This window comes from Thamnophis sirtalis, unplaced genomic scaffold (genome assembly GCF_051295495.1).
Source record: "Thamnophis sirtalis isolate CommonGarterSnake01/CBP01778 unplaced genomic scaffold, rThaSir2_p1.2 scaffold_3, whole genome shotgun sequence".
Taxonomy (NCBI): Eukaryota; Metazoa; Chordata; class Lepidosauria; order Squamata; family Natricidae; genus Thamnophis; species Thamnophis sirtalis.
In genome coordinates this window covers 53627640-53651584 of record NW_028261383.1, presented here as the reverse complement: position 1 = coordinate 53651584, position 23945 = coordinate 53627640, and the positions used below count along the sequence as shown (strand labels likewise).

Here is a 23945-nt window from a genome sequence, read left to right as displayed (position 1 = left end):
GGTACCAGTTAAATTTATATATAATATTTTTAATTTGTTATTATGTAGCTATAATGCATAACTATGTAATAATTCAACATTCTCTAGTCTCTCAACTAATTATATATATATAAATATATATATATTCAGCAAGTTCTAGTATTCCAGTATCTCAGATAGTCAGAATGCATTAAATAATTTGACGTAATATATTATGAATATACATGAATAGAAATAGTTGCTTTCCAGGGCAGTTACGAAACATGTTGAATGCATTGTTTATTTAGTTCATTGTGTCTTAAACTGAGGTCCTAAACCTCTGCGAGTCCAAGCCTTTCTCAAAGATCCATGAAATCACAATTAATTGGCAGCCTATTTTGAAAAATAATAAAATATTAAAATCCTATCAAAAACCATAAGAAGAAATAGTGGTAGTGGGTGCATCTGTAGGGTAAGGATTGGAAGAACCTGAGGGTGGTATTAAAAGGGTAGCCACAAGTGAGCTAAGTCCAACCCTCCTGAATTCTGTTGACCCTTATACTCCTAGGAAGTGCTAACAATTGATTGAAAATATTCCTGTGGCTAGGATAAATCAATTTAATTGGACCTTCACCTATGAACCTGAACTTTTGCACCTGACAGCATCAATTTGAATATTGTACATTTCAATTAATATAATTCCTACAAACAAAAGCTCTTTTGGCGTCTTTCATAATTTTTAAAAGTAAAAAGTAAAAAGAGAGAAAAATGAATCACTTTAAAAAACATTTACTTGAAAAATTTAATAAATACAGCTAGTATATTTACTTCTTAATTGCACATTATAAAGAATTGTCTGAAAGATTTTACTTGATTTTGGGGTACAATTGCTGGATTTACAGTTGGCAATCATTTCATTATATGTTACTCAGTAATTAATTTTAGAAACCTGAATAATAAAGAGAAGCAGCTGCAAAGTTCCAGAGAGATTGCATTCTGATAATTTATGAAATGATTTCAAATAATGCTATTTAAAAAAACCAGAAGAATGAAACAACATACTGTGTGTAAGTTTGTTTGTTTTATCTAGAAGTTGAGTACTAGTTCCCAATTTTTTTTTCTTCAAGCCAAATTTCAGGGAAGGGCACACAAAACTCAACAGCAACACAAGTTGTACTTTCATACATTACCTCTCACTTTCCTTTATGATCTCTTTTCCTTTCTTCCAAGTAAAAGTTGGCCTTGGAGAAGCTTTAGGCTTACATTCAATGGTTGCATCACTACCAACTTTAACAAAAGTTATTTTTTTTAAGAAGGTTTTGGAGAAATCTGGACCCACAGCTGAAATATAACAGAGAACCCAGAATTAATGAAAACTGCCATGAAATTGTCTTGAAACAAATGTTGAATTTATTCTGAATTCTCTCAGAATGTATTATTATTATTGGTTTCCAAAATTAACCTTCAGAATATCCCCAAACCACAGTTAAAAGAGATAAATAAAACAAGTGGGACATCAGTTTTCATTAACTAATTTGTCTGGTACATTCTCTGTATTCCTGAAAAGCTATTCCAAAGGCTGACAAATCAGCTAGGACAATGAACATTGTGTTCCGGGTAATCACTGAAAAGGGTTGTAATCTTGCATCAATTAAATGTTGGATGGAAAATGATGTGATTATGAAATGCTTTCTACATGTTAATTTCAGTGATTCTAAACACTGGATGTGGTTCTCTAGGAATTTCACGACCTTCATGGTTGCTCATGACTATAACATTAAGTAATAACTTGTGTATGTAAAATAACTATCACAAATGAAACAATGCAGCCAGAACTTTTATATCACCCCACTTCTTCACAAACAATTTGCTATTTTTTTTCCACAGAAGCAATTCATATCTCTATACTCTGCTTCTATCCTTGCAAATAAAGCTACAGATTAGGAGATGACAAATAACATCTATGAATGAATGAACCCATGCTAACTGTAAATGGCTACTTACTATGGAAATAGTTTAGACTTTCAAATCGGCAACTAAGGTAATTCTTAATACATTTTAAAAAAACTATTATTAAATAAAGTACTGTGATATACTGTAGGACTGAACAGGGACGTCTGCAAAAAAGTGAAAAGGAAAAACAAAAACAAAATGGCAGATGAACTACAGAATTAAAGCCCTGACCCTATTTACATACTTCATATTTACATATTTAAGAAACATGAGGCTTTGGTTGCAGAGTTTTTTCGGCATCTCCACTGGTTAATCCACCACTCATAGTCACCGCAAGGATTAAAATGATGTGATTCATCTAGTATTATTAAATCTTCCTCCCTTTAAAAAATATATACTAGTGCTATATCTTTATGTGGCCCTTTCCCCATATCCAGTTAATGTCTGTATGTAGACATTAACTAGATATCATTTACTTTTACATCTAAACATGGTTTCACAAATTAACAATTATTTATTATGCCTATAGGAAGCATTTTCCCCTTCAAAACAGATGTGGGTTTCTATTGGTTCAGCCCAGTTCGGCCGAGTAGGAAGTAACTCGGCTGGCCATGCCCCCGAACTGTTCTATAGCGGCACCATCTTGGTTTTTTTTTTTGCTTCTGAGCATGCATGTATGCATGCTCAGAAGCCATTTTTTTACTACTGTGGATGCACATGCAGGATCAAGCACATCCCTGAGTGAACCAGCAGTAACAAAAGCCAGAACTCACCCCTGCTTCATATCCAGATCTTTTGTTGAGGTGGAGAAGGAAAAATTGTTCATCGCTTTCTCCTATCCAAAAACTGATTTTTCAGAAGCTGACTGCATAGCAATTTAGCTCCAAAAGAGTTATAAGTAGTGTGAAACAATAAATGAGTTGGGTAGCTTCTGGGGGTGAGGCTTTGAAACAGACCTGGAGAAAATCTTTTCTCCATAATTTGTTTCTGGTGTTTAGAAGATCTATTCTGTACTTCCCCTGATGTAATATGAATCAAGTTTTCTTCAATAGCTGCAGGGTCCACAATGGCAAATGAATGTTTGTCATATAAAGCATCTAGTGAGGGAAAACTGGTCTAGCATTGAGTAGTAATAATGATTTAAACAGCCACTGAAAAACATGAGCTCAAGGATGTTTTCCATCAGATTTACAGGCTCACAGTATAAGTGATCCATCACACCATCACAGAATCACTTAGGAGATTGGAAGACATTATGCCTGAACATCAAGTGGCAAAGATAAGAGCGTGAATAATGTTGTGAATGAGGAGACAGAAAGATATTATATAAAAGAATTACAATTAAGGCTTTTTCCCCCTTTTCTTTCTGTATTAGGAAAAAGGCATACACCAGTATTACCAGAGAGACTGTAGTTACTTCATTCCAACTGAAGTAGAATATATCATTCTATATACTCTCTAATTAAAAAAATGTTCTAAATGTAATAATCTTTTTCCCTGCTGTGCTTTCACTATACAACTTTATATTTAATATTTAATAATGTCAGGTCATCTAATCATTTCAGGAAGTAATTTTCTTTCAAAGATGGAAATATATTTCAGGGAGCTTTTATACCATGACTCAATAAAACACTTTATTGAGCTTTATTTAGGAAAAATAATTTCCTAATATAGAATGCCCCACATATGTGTGTGTGTGTGTGTGTGTGTGTGTGTGTGTGTGTATGTTATATTTGTGCTGATAAATAAATAAAGGGAGACTAGTATAGATCTATTTCAAGCTATTTAGCTCTCATCAGCTAGCCATACCCTTGCTGGGAATCGAACCTGTGCTCTATTGCCTCTTAGGCAGATGTGTTAACCACTGAGCTACAGAGCTCGACTCCTTATCAGCCAGGCCAGGGTGAAAGGTATATATTTAAAGTCACAACCCCTGGTATGCCCAAATATGGGAGGAAGGTCACAACTTCCATTCTCTGTCCTTTGGCTCGTCACAAGAGACCATCCAGACAGAAACCCAATATTTTTTACTGTTGCCTTTGTTATATTTGTGTTTTTTTATTTGTGCTGATAAATAAATAAAGGGAGACTAGTATAGATCTATTTCAAGCTATTTAGCTCTCATCAGCTAGCCATACCCTTACTGGGATTTGAACCTGGGCTATATTACATCCTAGGCATAAGAGCCTGTGGCCTAATGGCTAAGAAGTTTGCCTAGGATGTAATATAGCCCAGGTTCAAATCCCAGTAAGGGTATGGCTAGCTGATGAGAGCTAAATAGCTTGAAATAGATCTATACTAGTCTCCCTTTATTTATTTATCAGCACAAATAAAAACACACACACACACACACACACACACACACACACACACACATATATATACTTAGATTTTCACGGGTGTAGGTATGCTGGTCTTGTTGTATTCGGGTCTTTTCCCGTGTAAGATTGAGATTGTCTTGGCAACGTTTCAGTGAGGTCTCACTCGCCATATTCAGGCTGGTATTTTCGGCTTCGTGTTTGTGTGAGTAAAGCATGGTCGGAGCTGCCGTCTTTCTATACATCTTGGTGGGTGTGTGTGGAGTGCTGGCTTTGTTTCAGCAAGTGGAATGATTAGTTGTGTGGTTGTATCATGATTGGTGGATTGGTGTTGATTGGTTCTGGCTGTGTGTCCATTGTTTTCGTGTTGTAACGGCCTCGTGTTGTAATCTACCACCCAGGCCGTTACAACACAAAATAACAATGGACACACAGCCAGCATCAATCAGCACCAATCTACCAATTATGATACAACCACACGATCAATCATTCCACTTACTGAAACAAAGCCAGCACTTCACACACCCCCACCAAGATTTACAGAAAGACGGCAGCTCTGACCACACTTTAAGCCCAAAACCCAGCCTGAAGACCTCGCCAAAACGTTGCCAAGACAATCTTAATCTTACATGGGAAAAGACCCAAGTACAACAAGACCAGCATACCTACCTAGAACAGTAACACAGATGCAAAGCAGCCCTTCAGTATAAACAGCTCCTTCAATTTATACTTTTGATATTTGCAGGTATTCATAGATGGGAACAGAATTCTCATTTCCAGTGAGGGGAGACTGGCAAAATGTGCCTCAATCCTTTACTACCCTCAGTAGAATTAAATTCATGTGCTCTCTAAAAGTCCAAATACCTTTCCTCCCCCCCTCCCAAATTAACACAGGTAGTCCTCAACCTATGACCATAATTGAGCCCCAAATTTATGTTGTTAAGTGAGGCATTTGTTAAGACCTTTTTGCCACAGTTGGTAAGTGAATCACTGCAGTTGTTAAGTTAGAAACACAGTTGTTAAGTGAATCTGACTTCTCCATTGACTTTGCTTGTCAAAAGATCATAAAAGATGATCACATGACCTTGGGACACAGCAATGGTCATAAGTATGAACCAGTTGCCAAGCATTTGAATTTTGACTCCACGATCATGGGGATGCTACAAACGTTGTAATTGTGAAAAATGATAATAAGTCACTTTTTTCAGTGCCGTTGTAACTTTGAACAGTCACTAAACAAAGAGTTGTAAATCTCCCTGTACAAACAAAATGCAAACATGTTCAAAATCATTTTGCTGAATAAGGGGAAATAGCTTCTCTGCAACTAGCCAATCTGTACTATATTTTCATTATAATGGATCTCCTTCTGGCATGTTTGTTCCTTAGCAACTACTTTCTTTTTGTGACAGACATAGTGGCAAAGCTAGGACAATATTGATATTGCATGGAAATCAGTGGTGGAATATGATTGTAAAGTGGATCTGGCTTCCGCATTGCTTTTCCTTGTAAGAAGTTCACCAAAGGTGATTACATGAACCTGGGACACTGCAACCAACATCAACATGAGTCAGTTGCCAAGCATCTGAATTTTGATCATGTGACTATAAGGATGCTGCAATGATTGTGAAAAACGGTCATAAATCACTTTTTTTCAGTATCTTTGACTGGTTACTAACCAAACTGTTGTAACTTGAAGACTACCTCTATTCCAATGCATGGTACACTATTGAGAATCATAAATATTTGTAAGCCACTGGGATTTCATAAAATCCTGGAAAAAGATGAATATAGCAATAGCAGTAGACTTATATACCGCTTCATAGGGCTTTCAGCCCTCTCTAAGCGGTTTACAGAGAGTCAGCATATTGCCCCCAACAATCTGGGTCCTCATTTTACCCACCTCGGAAGGATGGAAGGCTGAGTCAACCCTGAGCCGGTGAGATTTGAACCGCTGAACTGCTGATCTAGCAGTAGCCTGCAGTGCTGCATTTAACCACTGCGCCACCTTGGCTCTTATGAATATAAGATGGGAAGTATTCAGACAATTTAGTACTGAGTAGTCTACCAAATCACTATGTTTAAAATAAATGTCCATTGTAAGATTTGGATATATGGAGAATATATGGACATTCTCAACATGTTGTCTGTCAAGAACTAAGGTTTTTAGTTTGCCAGTGGCTCAAATATCAATGATGGACAAATCATTATATTCCTAACAAAATATAATTAGTTCCAATTTCCCTTTACTTTGTTATGCAATACAGAATATACCTTATTTGACAAATGGTATTTGTGTACATGATTTTGTTGAATGATTATTTTATTTTAAAATATTTCCCTAAAGATACATCTTTTATAGCAAAAGATTGATCTGTATGGGAAAAATATTTTCAGGTCCCTCTCATTATATTAAGAACCTATATACCTTCTCCTCATTTAGTAATCATTGTCCATTCCAGCAACTTTAGCAACTTTCCAGCTAAATGAAATAGGAGATGGGGGGAGGGGGGAGATAGGGAAGGGGAGGGAGGGAAGGAGAGAGTAAGAGAGAGAGTGAGAGCACGCAGTTTGATTCAACAGATTTGACAGAATCAAGGTTGATTCAGCCTTCCATCTTTTCGAGGTCGAATCCAGATTGTTAGGGGCAAAATACTGACTCTGTAAAGTGCTTAGAAAGGGGTGTAAAGCACTGTAAAGTGCTTTATATAAGTCTAAAGTGGTATATATATAAGCCTACATGCTATTGCTGCCATTTCATTTAACTGAATAACAGAGTTGGAAGGGACCTTGGAGGTCTTCTAGTCCAACCCTCTGCTTAGGCAGGAAATTCACTTCAGGCAAATGGTTATCCAATATTTCCTTAAAAATAGCAATAGCAGTTATTAAAAACTGCTTAAAATGTCCTTTATTTGAGCATTCACAACTTATGGAGGCAAGTTGTTCCACTGATTAATTGTTCTAACTGTCAGGAAATTTCTCCTCAGTTCTAAGTTGCTTCTCTCCTTGATTAGTTTCCATCCATTGCTTCTTGTCCTACCTTCAGGTGCTTTGGATAATAGTTTGACTCACTCTTCTTTGTGGCAGCCCCTGATATATTGGAACCTAGCTATCATGTCACTCCTGATATTTCTTTTCATTAAACTAGACATACCCAGTTCCTGCCACTGTTCTTCATATGTTTTAGCTTTCAGTCTCCTAATCATCTTTGTTGCTTTTCTCTGCACTCTTTCTAGAGTCTCCACATCTTTTCTACATTGTGGCAACTAAAATTGAATGCAGTATTTCAAGTGTGTCCTTACCAAGGCATTATAAAGTGGTATTAACACTTCACATGATCTTGATTCTATCTCTCTGTTTATGCAGCCTAGAACTGTGTCGGCTTTTTTGGCAGCTGTGGCACACTGCTCACTCATTTAAATGTTTGTCCACTAGGACTCCAAGTTCCCTCTCACAGTTACTACTATTGAGCAAGGTACCACCTATACTGTACCTGTGCATTTTATTTTTCTTGCCTAAATATAGAATATTACTTTGTTCACTATTGAATTTCATTTTGTTAGATAGCACCCCATGTTCAAGTCTGTCAAGATCAGGTGTGGGTTCCTGCCAGTTCTAACTTCTTCTATAGAAGAGGTTCCACAAATCTATCTTGCCATTTAGAACCGGTTCCAGCTCCCTTCCCCTGCCCGTCCGCACCACGCTTGCCCCACCCACCGCTCACTCATTGGCTGGCTCATCAATCGCCCTGCCCACCTCTAAGAGTCCTATCTAAACCTTAAAATCTTAAAAAATCTTAGGGGTGCAAGGGTCTTGTAACTTAACAGCTTTAAAACTTGCACACTTAAATGCCAGAGTTCCTGAGCCAACATGACTAGAGGAGGAATTCTGGGAGTTGAAGTCCACAAGTCTTAAAGCTGTCATGTTTGAACACCCCTGGAATTTTTTTCTAAAGTGTTAGGGAGGGGTGCAAGGGTCTTGTAACTTGGCAGCTTTAAGACGTGCATGCTTCAAATGCCAGAGCTTCTGTGCCAACATTTTGGTTGCTAAGCAAGAGCGTTGTTAAGTGAGTTTCACCACATTTTACAAGTTGGCCATGCCTACCCAGTCACATGACTGCCAAGCCACTCCCACTCAGTCACATGGCTGGCAAGCCACTCCCACCTGGTCACATGGCCGGCAAGCCACTCCCACAAAGCAGGCCACCCCTACAGAAGAGGTTCTAAAAATTTTGAAACCCACCATTGGTCAAGATCCTTTTGTATCTTAAGCCTATCTTTTGGAGTGTTGGCTATTACTGCTAGCTTGATGTAATCTGCAATTTTGATGAGGTTCCCATCTATTCCCTCATCCAAATGATTGGATGATAAAGTTATTTTGGGTGGCTATGCAAGAATTACTCGCAATTTGATGTCAGATTCAGGTTTAGGTTCATGAAATTTCATCATAGCTTCATGCATTGGTTGGAAAATGGTGTTTTTTTTTTAAAAAAATCCACTGTGTTTGCAAATGGTTGCTAAAGAAGGTAAAGAATTATTGACTGCTTTTTAATGTTTTTTCCCCTTAAGTTACATTTTATCCCTAACTTACATTTTATCAAAAACTATAGTTACAATAATTATATCTGGGACTTTAATAGATTGCACACAACAGAGAAAAATAAAAAGCTAGTTGCCCAAATTGATTGTGCTTTGAAAGCCATATCTTTTTCAAAGGAATATTTGCCTATGAATATACATCAAAATGAAATTACCTTTAGAGCTGTTCATCATTGTGACTTTTTCTTAAATACGACCTTTTCGTCTTGACAATTTCCTTTTCAAAATACCATTAATATGTGAAATAACCCCCCCCCCCCAGTGTTTGAATACATTTAATTTCCTGATTTTGTTTTCTAAGTAAAAGCTACATCAAGTTGGGAAAGTTTGAGATCAGATGAAAACAGCCTATCCTTTTCAAGTTAGTATAGATCTTAAATATTTGGATCATAGCAAGATCTATCTACTGCAACTCTGCAGTTGCACTGATCTGGTTATTCACTCTTATCTTATCCTCCTTAAGGCTTCCTACAAGAATGATTTCTTTAACTGGGACATCTGGAAAAATATTGTGTATTTTATCCACTCATTCTAGTATGTTTAATTGTTTTCAACTAATTAGGAACTGTTGTGTATAACATGTTTCCTTTGTAGCAAAAAATGTAGAAACATTGTTCTTATTTTCATTGTTACGTCTTTATGCTTAAGGAAAACTTTTTATAGATACTATAAACAATTTAACACAAGACAAAACTGAACACTTTTACATTATACATAATTTATACTTCTGTAAGTATACTGTACAATAACATACTACAGGTAGTCCTCACTTACACACTGCCTCATTCATTGATTGTTCAAAGTTACACCGGTGCTATCTCTTAGTCACATGATTATCATTACAGTCAGTCTAAATTGTCCTGTGTCTGACCTTTATTTTTTTTCCCCTGCAGAGAAAAAGACTGGACAAGAAGGGCTTAAAAGAGAGGAAGAAGGCCCATTAGTGGAAAGAAATACCCATCAAAGGGGCTGGCTCTGGCAGCCATTTTGTGCCTGCTTACTCTCTTCTAATCCATTTTCTCCAATCTCTCTCCTTAGAGTGAAGGAATTAAAAAAAAAACAAGCAATTTTACAGGTAATCTCTCTTCTACTTGATCCAACACTCCCCCCAAACAGGGATATTTGGTAAGAAGGGGTTACAAGAGAGTAAACAGGCATAGAGTATGGCCTTTACCAGCCTGTTTGCTGCCAACACCAACATATTGCTTTCAATGATTATTCCCATTGTGTGCCCGCATACTCTTTTATAATCCCTTCCTCTCCAATGAATGTAAAAACAAATATGATTTTCTTTCTTCTGAATTATACCAGTGCTAGGGTGAATATTCAAAAGGGTGGGGAAATGGTTAGAAGGAAAATAAAAACTAAAGAGAACCAATTATGTGATCAAACTCTACCCACGTTGGTCCATTTTTGCTTAATCTACTTTTTACAGTCCTCCTCCCCTCCTCCAGCATCATTTTTAGCTATAGCAGGATAAATATTTCAAACAAATCTGCAAATACAAAATTACAATAATTATTGTTTGGTACCCCAAAGTACATAAAACGGACCCACCAGGGATCTTATCCTTGCCCAGTTAGATAAAATAGATAAAAAAGATCTTGCCCAATTTGATACATCAACTAAAGTGGCAATTGACTTGTCAGAATTTGTTGGGGTTTTACTCCAGTCCTTTAATAATCCATCACAGAATTATTGCTGTCCAGATAGACACTAAATTCAACTCAGGCTTCAGTAATCACATAAAAGAAGAGCGGAGAACACAAGGCTATCTTCAACTCTTAAGTACCTCTAAAAGTTGTCACTATATCTATAGTTTAATATTAAAATTCTGTTTATGAATGCAGCAGAAGAGACTGATTAATAATTGCTACACATGGGGAAAAATCAAATAACTGTATTTAAGTGAATTAAATATAATCAATTCAAATATTTTATTACTGAGTTTTTAGAAAGTTTTATAGTAAGGAATAAAAAAAATTACAAAATGCAAAAAAAGAAAAGAAAAAAAGTCAGAAAAATATTTCATAAAAACTACAAACAAAAAATACAAGCAAGCAAACGAATAAAATAAAAAAGTGGGAATTATAGATATGTGTATCACATTAATCAAATGTCTGCATGGTATGTTCTGGCTTTGTATATGTGTTTGTATCTGTATTTACATGCAATGGATCCCACAGCATGTTCATCTTTATGTTAGATAATACACAGTAAAACTTCTTTCATAGCAAAGAAACAAATTATTGTTCTAAGAATAAATAGTAGTAAAATATGACATAAAACATTTCACATATAGGAGCAATCATTCCCACTGACTTTCAGAAAATGCTTTGGATCAACTTTTCTGGAATTTAATTAATTAACACATTAATTAATGACTTCATTAGAGGTAATAAAACAATTTAAAGCAATAGAAACTTTTCAATAGCTTTTAAGTAAAAGGAACCCACCAATTACGCTCAGTTCTGCGCTGACATAGATGACTCCATATCTATTTTCTGCCACACACTGATACATGCCAGTGTCAGAGAGATTCACGCTGGGAATGGTAAGTGTCCCATGTTCTATGTGAAGTCTTTCCTGCAAAATAGTTAAATGAATAACATAAATGTAAAAAAAATCTTCAGAATTTATATATTCCTCCAATGACATTACCTTAAATGTCAAATAGGTAGGTGGTATCAATACTAAAGTTGAAAAAAGACAAATTCATAAATAATCGGTATGATGGAATCTTTGCTAACAAAATTCAAAATGCATGTTCAAAGAGAAAAGCAATACTAAATTGTGATTAATACCAAAGTTTCTTCTTGTTCTCAGTGATTGGGCATATGAACTACGTTGATTAATAATTATTTGAAGCCCATTAACCTAAATCTAAAACTATGGTGGTCCTATGGCATATTATGACCTAAGTTGGTCTGAGATTTTTTTTAGAAATTCAGCTTTCTGCTTCCTTGAAGATTAATGGAAAAGTAATCATGTTCAGTGGGGCAAAGCAATTGATTGCACCCCACTAGATTAAAATTGTTATACTCCAAAGATATAAATCATAGCCGTTTAATAATCCTTACTTTAGTTTAATATGGTTTAAGTTCAGAACCAGTCACATTAGCACATGGCACAAAAGAATGGGCAATCAGGATTCAGCCTAAGGATAAAGAACTCGCAATACCAATAACAACAACAATATGCTTCTCTACATAATAGGAAGGTGTGTGTATTAGTAAATCTTAACATGTAACAAATACAATCTATAAAAGATGTTGGACTCCTTCTCACAGGTGGAGTGTAAATCTAACGTCGTGCAGGCTTTATTTGATTGAATCTAGGCAACAACAGTTTCACAAAGTGCAGGTAAGAGCGATTTGCAATTTGTTTAGTTTTTGCCCTTAAAATTGAGACAATCAAAGGCTGGAATAATCTCCTTTGGTGAGATTAGGAATAGAGAGATGCTGATGAAATCTTTTCCTTTCTTTCTATAGCTCATTAATCCTTAGTTTTATGTGACACTGCTAATGATAGGTCAATTCCCTCGTTGGCTATGTCAGCAGAGGTCCGTGGAAGTGAAACGGATACAGACTAGAAAGCTTGTTTACATTCCATAAAGTTCAATTAAAACTTACATACTGAAAAAAAAAAAAAACAGAATGGAAAAAAGGAGCTTTATAGCCTGAATAGCTATATTCCCATTTTTGTTTTTCACAGTTAGCACTTAACAGAGGTTTTGTTCCAGGTGATGTTTCATTTGCCTCTGGCGTTGCAGCAACTGAAAAATGTGCAGCCATTTTATGTATCTTCTCCTCAAAGCAAATATGCCCTGGAAAGGAATCCCACAGCTTCTCAGTTCCAATTGATTCTGTGAAATGTTTGTCAAAGGGAGAAAATGGCACTTAAATACCTAACATTCGCTGAACATTGGTTGAAAGTTAGGTGCTCCGGGGTGATTCTTGCCTTTTGAAAAGTATGACTTGAATGACATTGTTTTAAATATACGGAAAGCTCAAGGTGATCTTGTGACATTCACTCAGCATGACAAGAAGTCTGCAGTGGGACAGATGGAAACTTAAGACTATATGGTTTCTGCTGTTTTTATTTTTCAGTAATGTTGAGAACAAATTCTTGCAAGTTAATCCCCAACCTCAGAGCATCAATATTGGCAAGATTGCTTGTACCTGAGGGAGAAGAAGTTCACCATCCTTCAGCCAGTTGTAAGAAGGCTTCGGTCTGCCATTTGCCTTACATTCCCAGTAGATACTTTCTTCTATAGCCACCTGAATATCACTTATTTTCTGATTCCAGTTGGGAGGAGCTGTAAGGAGGAGTACAGGGATATTTATCTGAGTAACATTTATGTCTTCTCTACCATGATCTCAGAAATAAATCTATTCCAATGGATGCTTTTCTTTAAAAAAATAGAAATATGGGTTTAAGATTACTGTGTTTCCATGAAAACAAATTATATGTAACCTAAAATTGACTTTGGTCACTTCTATACATTAAAGATGTTCAGTGTGAAGATTGCAATGATGTAGTGGAATTGTTTAACCTGGATATATCAGCTTTGATGCCTGGTAACTGGCTGTACAAATCTCTTCAGTTTTATTGGCAACATTTTAAAAAGCTTACCATTGTTCTCTTCCTAGGGCTAACAGTGAATGAATGTCCCAGGGTCACCCAGCTGGCTTTGTGCCCAAGTTGGGACTAGAACTCAAATTCTCCTGGTTTCTAGCCTAGTGCCTTAACTACTGTCCCAAACTGGCTTTTCTCGGTATATCTATATGACCAATTAATGTAATAACTTATAATGATATTTCTAATAATTAAATAAAGTAGAATCCCTGAGATACTTAAGGAAAAGAACCAAATTTGGTCAACTAATAAATATTTGTCTTGCTTTATTAATGTTATCTATATATGTCAATTATTTCTATAGATAACTGTTTTTGTTGTTATGCAAATGATTGGCAAAATAAAGAGTGTAAAAAAATATGAAATATTTCATTATCCAAGGGAGAATAAAGCTTCCCCCTGAAATCTATTTTGCACCTTATGGATGGATCAAATCTTGTAGAATATATTTATTAAACTAGAAATATTAAGACAACAATAGTGCCCCTTGAACACTGATTTCTGAGGCTACAAAATATTAGGTTGTAAGTAACAGGGTGTGTGTATTTTGATTACTTTCAACAGTGGTTTCAATCATCAAAAGTATAATTTGTATATGCAAACATAAACAATAGAAGTGTAGTATGGATGTGGAAAAATAATAAAAGCTAATTTAACAGAGGAAAAAAGCCATTTAAATCGACTGGATGGATAAAACAATTAAATTGGTTTGTGCAGATCCAAAAATAGTGATAAGAAATGTGAAAAATACAGTCGTCATAGAGACAAAGTAGATCTTAGAACAAAATCAGAAAATACTTTCTGTGAATCTGAGTTGCAAATAAATGGGCAAAAACAAGCCACTTTAAAATCAACAGACTTTTTCCCCCCTGTGGATTTACATGGTTACTCTTTTGGACAGTAATATATTTTATACTTCCATTATATACAATCAATGTCTAACTATTTTCAGATAAATAATATCATAAAGTATTTTTCAGAAACATGTATTTCAAAATTAAAAGACTATCATTACCTTGATTGCAAGTAACAAACACAAATCTGGATGAATAATATGGGGGTATTTTAAAACAGCTAGACAATTAAGTATTCTATAGAATGGGATACACACACACACACACACACACACACACACACACACACACACACATCCAGCAGAGATCTCCAGGAAACTGGATATTTTATATTATTCCATCTGTATTTCACCAGATAAAAGAATATCAAATTGGCAAATTAAAATTTATCAACATGAAGCTATAATTTTAAGTCCATCTCTGTTTTCAACATTTCTTGTTGGATAGCAATAATTCTCAAACAACAAAAACACATTTTAATAGTTCTGTTTGTGGTTACTCTTAACAATACTCAAAATGCTTTTTATCACATGCTAGAAGATACAAGCAGCAAGAAAAATATATCATAAAGAAAAGTTTAAGACCTTTTGTTCATAATGTAAAATATACTAGAAAGATAAAATATACTAATGTGATCATTACATTTTTTATTATTATCTTAATTTTGGACTGAATTGTTATTTTACATCTATGGCCTCTCTCTCACACAATTCAATTTATTTTTCTGTTTTCCTTGGAATTGGCTAGTGTACTATAGCAATTCTGCTTGAAAATATTTGGGTTTGCTACTTTCTTCTTATTTACTTGGCTCCATTAAGCCAGGTTATTTATTCCATTTGTTTAATCTCCTGCAATCAAGAAAAGCCAAGGGCCATTGGTCCCTCTTGTTTGTTAAAAACAAACATGATCTATTAAAAAGATTTCAACATTAGCCTGCAAGGAGGAGGAAGGGCAAAGCTACAGAGTAAAATAAGTTTTATGTCTGATTGCTGACTGACAACTAATAAGTATTGTATGATTTCTGTGATGACCTTAATCATGCCTTGACTTGAATCAATATTTTATGTCATCCTTACAAGTATATGAAATTTAGGGAAAATTAATTGACCAATTGTGTTTAGGCAGGTGCATGTTTATACAAAAAAAAAGATATTTTTTTTCTGGAAAATTCTTCCAAAAGGGCAAAAGTTTAGGGAAAAAAAACATTAGAATACAGTTCTGTATAAAGTTCCTTGTAAAAATTAAGAAAAAAAAAGAAAAGAAAAACAGGGCCAAAAATGATTTATTGCTTTTCTTCAGTCTTTTCCTTATCTTCTTTCTTCTCTGATTCTTTGCACTTGTCCTTTATTTATTAACATTTATTAAATGTTTGAGCAAAAATATTTAATTTTTAGGTAAAGGATCTTTTACTATGGCAACAATCCAGCAAGACTTCAGTTTTTGAAATAACACTACTATCTCTCTACTTTCAGATCTGCTACTAAATTAAATACTAAAAAGCATTCTGTTCATGGTACTTGATTGCTTCACACTGTCTCAATTTATATACACTGTGCTCACAGAAAATTTCACCATATCAGTCATACTTCATAATGTTCAATACTCTCATTATGCATACATTCACACTAAAGGAATGTAGAATGAGCTACTTTGACTTTTCTGAAGCTCTGGCTAGAGATGCAATCAGTTCCTTTTCCCCCCTTGGAATGTATACAATTGTAGTCCTTCAAAATAAGGCTGATACAGTTTCAAAAGTTCAGGACCATGCCTTCCAGAATTACCTCAAATTGTTTCCATAGGACTCATAAGAGTTCCCACTGTAGTTCTAGATGAAATACAAATCTTTATCACTGACTCTTAAGTTTAGGTAGACTAAAACTAGAGATTGGGTTAGTGTAATTTATTTATGACTATAGTACAGAAGATGGAATTTGGCATGCATGAAAGAATTGTGTTATTCACATCAACTATTTTAAAAAAAATGATACTAAGGTGAAAAAGTAAAACTTTAGAATATGACAGGAACTCATTTATATTCTAGGGAAAGATCAGATTTCATAATATCTTTAAGTCTGAAGATATTGGAGAGAAAAAAAACAATCTTTGTGGCACCTTTGTGAGTAGCAGTGCTAGGCCTAAAATTAATCCAGAGCTGGAGACATAGAATTGGCACAAAAGTCATATGGCTGAAAATGAGCAATTTCCATGGAGAAAGAAATCATGAAGGCATTCAAAGCTGAAAAAAATTGCTATAATGATGGATGCCTTTGATCAACGTCATGCAGTCTCAATAAATGAAAAGAGATGCTTTCCTAGATATTCTCAATGATGGTAACTAAAAGACTGGCTGTGAAACTAATGAGAAAAATGAACCTGGAGGGTTGCATTGCCAGTACACTAAACTTGGTATAAGTTATAAACATTGCTATTCCAACTGTGACAAAATTATTTATTGGTCCAAACTGATCTTGTATTAAAATGTTATTCTTTTGGGTCTATTTTAACTTGACCCACTTCCCCTTCCTGGCAAGATTTTGCATTTTGCAAAGTATTAGTTCCTTTTTGGCATTCATTAACATTGAAATTAAGACTTCTGAATTAAGAATAGGAGGAAAAGGAAGCTAGAATGGTGGAGAGGTCTTTTTTGCCACAGTTGGCCTGAATATTTAATCTGATCAATGCAAAAAAGAATAAAACTGTTAGTTTCTCTGATTTGGAAAGTATACATCTATTGACACAGGCTAAAACTGCATTTACCTTTTTGCAAATGCAGCATTTCTAATAACTCAAATTAAGGTTCAGATCAATTCCAATCCTTCAAATTGTTAACAAACCAGATATTCCCCATCCTATACATTTGAGTTCTCCCCCTCACTTTGTGATTATTAGTCATTAATGAAATGTTGAAGAACATTGGATCCAGAAATGAATCTTACAATATCGCTTTTAACATTTTACTCTGATTGTATAAGGAGAAGTTTCCGAGTACTCTTTGGTTTGGTTTTCAAGCTATCTATGAATGTTATCAACCCATTATTTAAGTGGATTGCAAATCTGACATACTGGTAGGTATTTCCTGATTATGATTCTATCAAGTTGAAGCTGTAGTTCTGCTCCTAGAGCATTTCTAATGTTCTTCGCTTGTCAAAACAATCCTCCACTGGAGTCCAATGGGAATTTCATTTGAAAACAAGTATGTATCAGATTTTAAAAAAAACAGTGCAAAAATTGCATGAGAAAATTCCTTATTTTTTCAGGCACATCTAGTTTGGCTTTTGTTTTTGTGGTCCTGGAACTTCTGAAATTGCATTGCCCAATTTTAGCAAAAAATATATATATCTTTCTTTGGATTTCAACCACACACTTTTCTGTGCCTATAAATCCACAGATTTTGAATAGTGGAAGTTGAAAACTTCTAGTAGAGGGACTTAATGCTCTTATCTCCTTCCCTCTAAAGTAAACTTTGCATTTCTGTATGTAACAGGCCTCATGTTGGTCAGTTAGACATTCCCACATTTTCTATTAGTTTTTTCCTCGGTTTAGTTTTCTTTCTCTTTCTTTTATTCTAACCTGTGTATTTCAGATACTTACCTGACTTGCTCCTAATGGAAGGAGGCACTTAGCTATAGATACGCTTAAACTATTTCCAAAATAAAGCATGCCCATTTTTCACACAAGCACCAACCTCAAAATTCCCTTTTTAAAAAATATTCCTGGCTGTTTTCTTTTTGTTTCATTATTTTTTATATATAAAGCTATTGGCTATCCAACAGTTTGGGCAACTTTTCTTTAAAATTAGAGATAAAATAGGTATGCTAAGCTTCAATAGGCTAAAAACATATATAGTTCTTTCCTTTTTAGATTCAGGTCATGGAATACCTTCTAATGCCATTTTTAGCTGGGAGAGATGAAACATGTCTAGCTTTAAGGCATAAAACAATTGCCTGTTCTTATCCTTAATTTATTTTCATAATACAAACATTTGTGTGTTAGTGTCACAAGCATCTTATAACATCTTGGACTGCAGAAATGAATTCCACCATAATTTTAAGACAGATATAGAGCTCATTATTAGCTTTTTACCATAACAAGTACTTGGTTAATAGAAGTTGGTGTAAGGGAGGCATTTGGCTCTTGGCATGAAGATCTGGTACCAATGAAAGATCAGTTAGAAACAATGACTTAAGCAATGAAAGAAACAAGCAGTTCTAATTTTGTTTAAAGGCAGAACTGCCAAGATTATTCAAAACAGTCTGTTTTCTAACAGATGATGAAGAAAAACAGAATAAATTGCTTTACAATAGCATTTTGGTTTTTTTTTTTTTTTTACTAGGCCAATCTCTGTCTCATGACATACGTTTTTACTTCTTCCACACTTCATAGCCTCAATCAATATGCCTGTCTCAGAGGTTTTTATTTTATGTAAAATTACACTTGCTGAGCAAACCTATTTGCAATACAAAATGTGAAGAGAAATATCAACACTGACATTGCAACAAAGCATTTACCGCATTTTGGCCTCAGCTATAATGAAAATCAGGTAAATAAATAATCTGGGTACCATAAAATGTTAGTTGGCCTCTGGCCACGTTCTTTCCTCTCACATTTTCAGCTACGCATTCGTACATGCCAGCATCTTCCTGCTGAAAGTTGGGGATTTCGAGAATGCTGCTTGATTTGTGTCTCCGAGCTTTTTTAGGGATTTGCTTTCCGTCTGTTCTTCTCCAGCTGATTGTAGGAACTGGGCTATTTATGAACAATAAAGGGAAAAATATGATGGTAAAGGCTTTGTAATTTTAAATGACAGATATATTATATATTAACAATTTCTAGACAAAAAATCCATTATAGGATCATCAAAACTTAAGTCAGATCTTTGCAATTCTAATTATATTGAGTGGAAATTCTGGGAATACCAAAGCATCTTGAAGGTGCCATATTAGGAAAATCTGACCTATATCTCTAATTAGTCATATTTATACCTAGGCTATTATTGGTTATACTTATTGTCATGCAATGCTGATCACTTTTGGCATATATCTTAATATGGATTTTTGCCTATAATCATAAAGCTCAAAATATTTAGTGGTGTGTCCATAGGGCATATCCTGTGAGCAGTGGTGAAATTTAAAATGTCCTACTACCAGTTCTGTGGGCATGGTTTGGTGGGCGTGGCAGGGAAAGGATACTGTAATCTCCATTTCCACCCCACTCTAGGGGAAGGATATTTCACAATCTCCATTCCCACCCCACTCTGGGGCCAGCCAGAAGTGGTATTTGCTGGTTCTCCAAACTACTTAAAATTTTCACTACAGGTTCTCCAGAACCTGTCAGAATCTGCTGAATTTCACCCTTGTCTTTGAGCCTATACTTTTCTGGCATTTATGTGAGAAGGTCTTCTGTCCAATACATAAACAATTCTGCATGGGTTTTGTTCTTACTGGCAACATATATAATTAATTAAACATTTCTATAATCACACTTTTCCAATAAACAGAAATATGATATATTTGGACTATTAGCTTTTTTCAAACAGAAGTATTTTCCTAAAACCTATCCCTAATCCATCATTTGACTTATTTGAAACCTGTAACCTATAAAACATGGACAAGCTTCTCTAATAAGAAACTAAAGGCAGGCTACAAAATATAAATGCAACCTTGCTAAGAGACAAATTTGAAATATAGTAATAAGTGTGGGATATGATGGAACATACCTGGTATTTCAGAGTTGGGCAAACTGATGACTAGGAGTAGGGCTAAACACTTATAGAAATATGTCAAAAGTATCATTTCCATTGAAAACAAGTACTTATAAGTTTTATTCCTGCCATAAAATTGGCTATTTTGTATATAATAGACTCTACTTAGAATAGACCTACTTATAACAATGATACTAAGTCACCAATGATTAATTTAAATTTTAATAAAAACTTGATTTCACCTAATTTTATTTCAAAATGTATAAATAGACGTATAAACAGATTACTGTGATTAAATATACTTTAAAATTCATTAAGTATGTAGAAATTAAACTAAACATCATGCGTTTGACCAGATGACATGTCTAGGAGCTCAATGACAGGCTACAAAAATACCAATCTCCTCTGTTTTTATTAGCAAGTAATAGAGTACACTGAATTTATCTTTTTTTTAATTACAGGTTACAGATCCACCAAGCATAATCATGAAAGGAGACATTCTGAATTGATTTATCAGAATGGGACACAATATGCCAGGTCTGTATTGTAGACAAATACAACAGCAATATAGTTCCCTTATAATAAATCACTTTCATGCTAATTCCTGACACTGAATTTTCTCATTGCCGTGGAATTCTGCAAAGTTATTTTTAGCATATAATTCATTAGGTCCTCAAGATTTATTTTCTGCATCCAATTTAGATAATATTTTGAGTTGGTTTGTGTGGCCTATCTAGAAAAGTATCATACCTCAATAACTTTTGTTATTAGATTAAATGGTTGATGGATTAGATGTAATAAAGCAAGTAGATCTTTAATTTGATTCCAGGAAGATGATACAGTTTGAAGTGACAATTTGTATAGCACTGGAAAATGAGCAATTTGTTGAAAAGTTCCTGGAGCAAACATAAATGATGTCAAACAGAATTCTCCCAATTTGGTAGACTGTGTAACTGTCTGAAAATAATTTCGGTACCACTGTGTGGTTGGCAAAAACTTACTTTCCCAATGCAAAACACTCCAGCCTCACAGTTGTTCCTTTGGCAGATGGAACCGTTTCTGGGAATTGCACTTCAATTTTTGGCTCATATTCTCCCATTACTCCTGTGAATATAAAATAGATGCTAAACTGGGTTGATTTCTGCAGTTCATATTCTCAAGTATTCCAGAAGCATTTTATGTATCATTACATGACAGTTTATCTGTTAACTTCAAAGAGGACCTAACAGCCACTCAGTGAGGGCTTCCTCTCCCATTTATTGGCTAGGGGAAAATGGGCTTGTAGCTCTTAGCAATCTAAGTTGGACAGAGAGGAGGTTGGGGAGGGAGGTCTGGGAAGGCTCAGATGAGGGCTCTGCGTCAGAGATGGAGCCAAGGTTGTCTGGCAGTTCTCAGCTGCATTCAGAGCTAGACAGCAGTGAGGGAAAGGAACAGCTGGAGCCTGTTCCCAGAGTGCGCATGCGTAGAGCTGCCAGCAGAAAAGAACAGGTAAGAAATTAGGGTCGACTTGGGAGTAAAGCCACAGGTGGATGGTGAATGGCCCCTCCGATAGAAATAAAAGAGGAGTGAAAGGGGAATGGTCTTTTGCAGGAAACAATTCATTCGTTTGTTTGTTCATTCGTTTCAGGAGTGTGAAGATCTGTCCGCGAATATCAGAGACTCTGTGCCAAGTCTTTCCTTGCACAGCACTACATTTAGAAAATATTTTCATGGCAGCTTTCCAAGCTAGATAAGGTCTGTGGTCATAACTTCACCTTTGAAAGACTGTTTAGCAGGCCTTTGCTGCATGTGAATGTCAGAAATTCACATTCATTTAATAAAAGGGGTTTTGTCAGGACCAGGAATCTGCTTCGTGCTTTTTGGGGAAGCCTAGGTCAGAACGTATATATAGGCCATCAAAGATCCAAATAATACCAAGACATATTGTCTTCAAGAGTATTATACAGGTTTTGCAGCTTTGGTAAATCACTTATCACATTCATACTTTCGAATAAATGAAATATATCTAAATATTGGTTTGCATAAAAAGTCTTGCTTATGTTTAGTCAACATATAAACTGAACTGGTTCCACTAGGGGTTGATGTGATTTCCTGGAGAATAAACTCATGAGCATTACATTATAAATTTTAGGGGGTATCCTTTGTATTTATTTTTGTTCACCTATAGGGATCAATTCAAGATTAAGTATAATAGGAAAACTGCAAGTGTAAGGCATTGAATATGAGATTAAGATTCAAAAATATCATTTTCCAAAATACAGTTTGCAGACAGCTGGAATCCCTGCATCTTTGATTCTGAGCCATTATGACTGCTATGGAGGATGCTCCCCTGTTGGCTGACTTATACTCTAAAGTGATCTGTTGACGTTTTATCCATAGAAGCAGATAACAGCAGCTGCCTCCTGCATGGAATGTTAACCCTAGAACTCTGCAGAATGCAAAGCTACTTCAGCTGCGGAAAGGGAACCAGTAAAACAGCTAAAAACAAGGCTGAATTTGAATAAAGAAAAAAAAACACTTAGAACAGAGCATTTTTTCTATCCTAAGTTTGTTGAAAATTGGTGTGCCACACAGGGTTACAGAAAGAGCGACAAAGTATAAAATAAATGCCAAGTAAAGATCATACAACGTGTAAGTCTATCGATATTTAGTGCTGTTTTTATTGCAATTCTTGTTGCCTTCTTTATTTATTTGTTTGTTTGTTTATCGACTGTGTATTTCTTAGAAACTAACTCATATATCTGTTACTCTAATAGGTGTAGATCTAGTGAATGATAATATAGAATTACACTAAGATTACCACAACCTATAACTTTCACTAACATATTCAGAAACAATCAGGTTGATATTTTCCAGCTCGGGAAGATTCATAATTTTATGTATTTATTTATTAAACAATCAAGGGTATATAGCCACTCATCTCACTATAGGTGATTTTAGATGGTTTACAATAATGAATAAAGCAAAAAATATAAAAACAGCAAATGCAAACATAAAAACCCTTAACAATAAATCTTCTAAAAATCCAAAATACCAAACCCTAAGTGAGGGGAAAAAATATGGCACCCTTAACAATAGAGCCGTCTAGATAAATCTCTGGTTATGTGGGAGCCTCAGGCCTGATCACATATCTAGGTTTGAGAAGCTTTCAGAATTTCAAATCATTGAAATTTAACTGGTTTATTCCCTGAAGCTGAAGGATTGGGTCTGTTTTGGGAATCAATAAATATTAGGCAAGACAAATATCATTAACAACATCAAATACGTTACAATTTTATGATTAAAGTATACTCATAAAACTTTCTCTCTGTGTACACACCCACACCCACATACACCCACATATCAAACACACATATATCTATGTGTGTGTGCGTGGTTTTTTTTTTGTGTGTACAAATACACACAGAGAGAAAATAACTATATAGGAGCTAGTATAGTGAATGTTCCCTGTTCATAGTTCTTTGTAAGAGATGATCTGATGCTTAAAGCATTATAGATGTTCCCTATTCATTCTTTCTCACACAGAGATTCACACTGATCAAATGGCTTTTGAAGAAGAAGAAAACAAGGAGCCCTGCTGTTGCTCAGCTGTTTTGAAATAAAATTGTCTTCATGGTGACTGGCCCTCAAATGTTTGTTCTTTATCTGTTTTATCCACTTTCATGGGTAGGATCGTCCCTTATTCTGTCATTATTTAGTGTTTAAGCTATGGATAGCAACTTATGACAACAATGCTGATTTCTTGAGTATTGCTATGGTGTTTCTGGGTAACATTCTAAGACTGTTTCATTTTTCCATCTCTATATAATTATACCTTATCTTACACACTTCATAGAGCAGTATCTCACTGGCAAAGATACTGTGATTTTCTATAGTCACACAGACAAATTGCATTGTTCCTGACTGACTGATATTGCTTACCCATAAG

General features: G+C 35.1%; 1 protein-coding gene across 4 annotated transcripts in view; it reads right to left on the bottom strand.

Annotated features, from left to right (window-relative positions):
* LOC106554500 (contactin-4) overlaps positions 1-23945 on the bottom strand; it is a 566498-nt gene that overhangs the window by 95421 nt on the left and 447132 nt on the right. For all 4 annotated transcript variants that reach the window (XM_087708901.1, XM_087708899.1, XM_087708897.1 and 1 more), the window contains exons 7-11: positions 21019-21121; positions 18878-19062; positions 13006-13142; positions 11281-11410; positions 1149-1299 (exon numbers count right to left, since the gene is read on the bottom strand). In XM_087708901.1, the coding sequence (XP_087565027.1) occupies positions 1149-1299; positions 11281-11410; positions 13006-13142; positions 18878-19062; positions 21019-21121 (706 nt within the window). The remainder of the gene's footprint in view (positions 1-1148; positions 1300-11280; positions 11411-13005; positions 13143-18877; positions 19063-21018; positions 21122-23945) is intronic.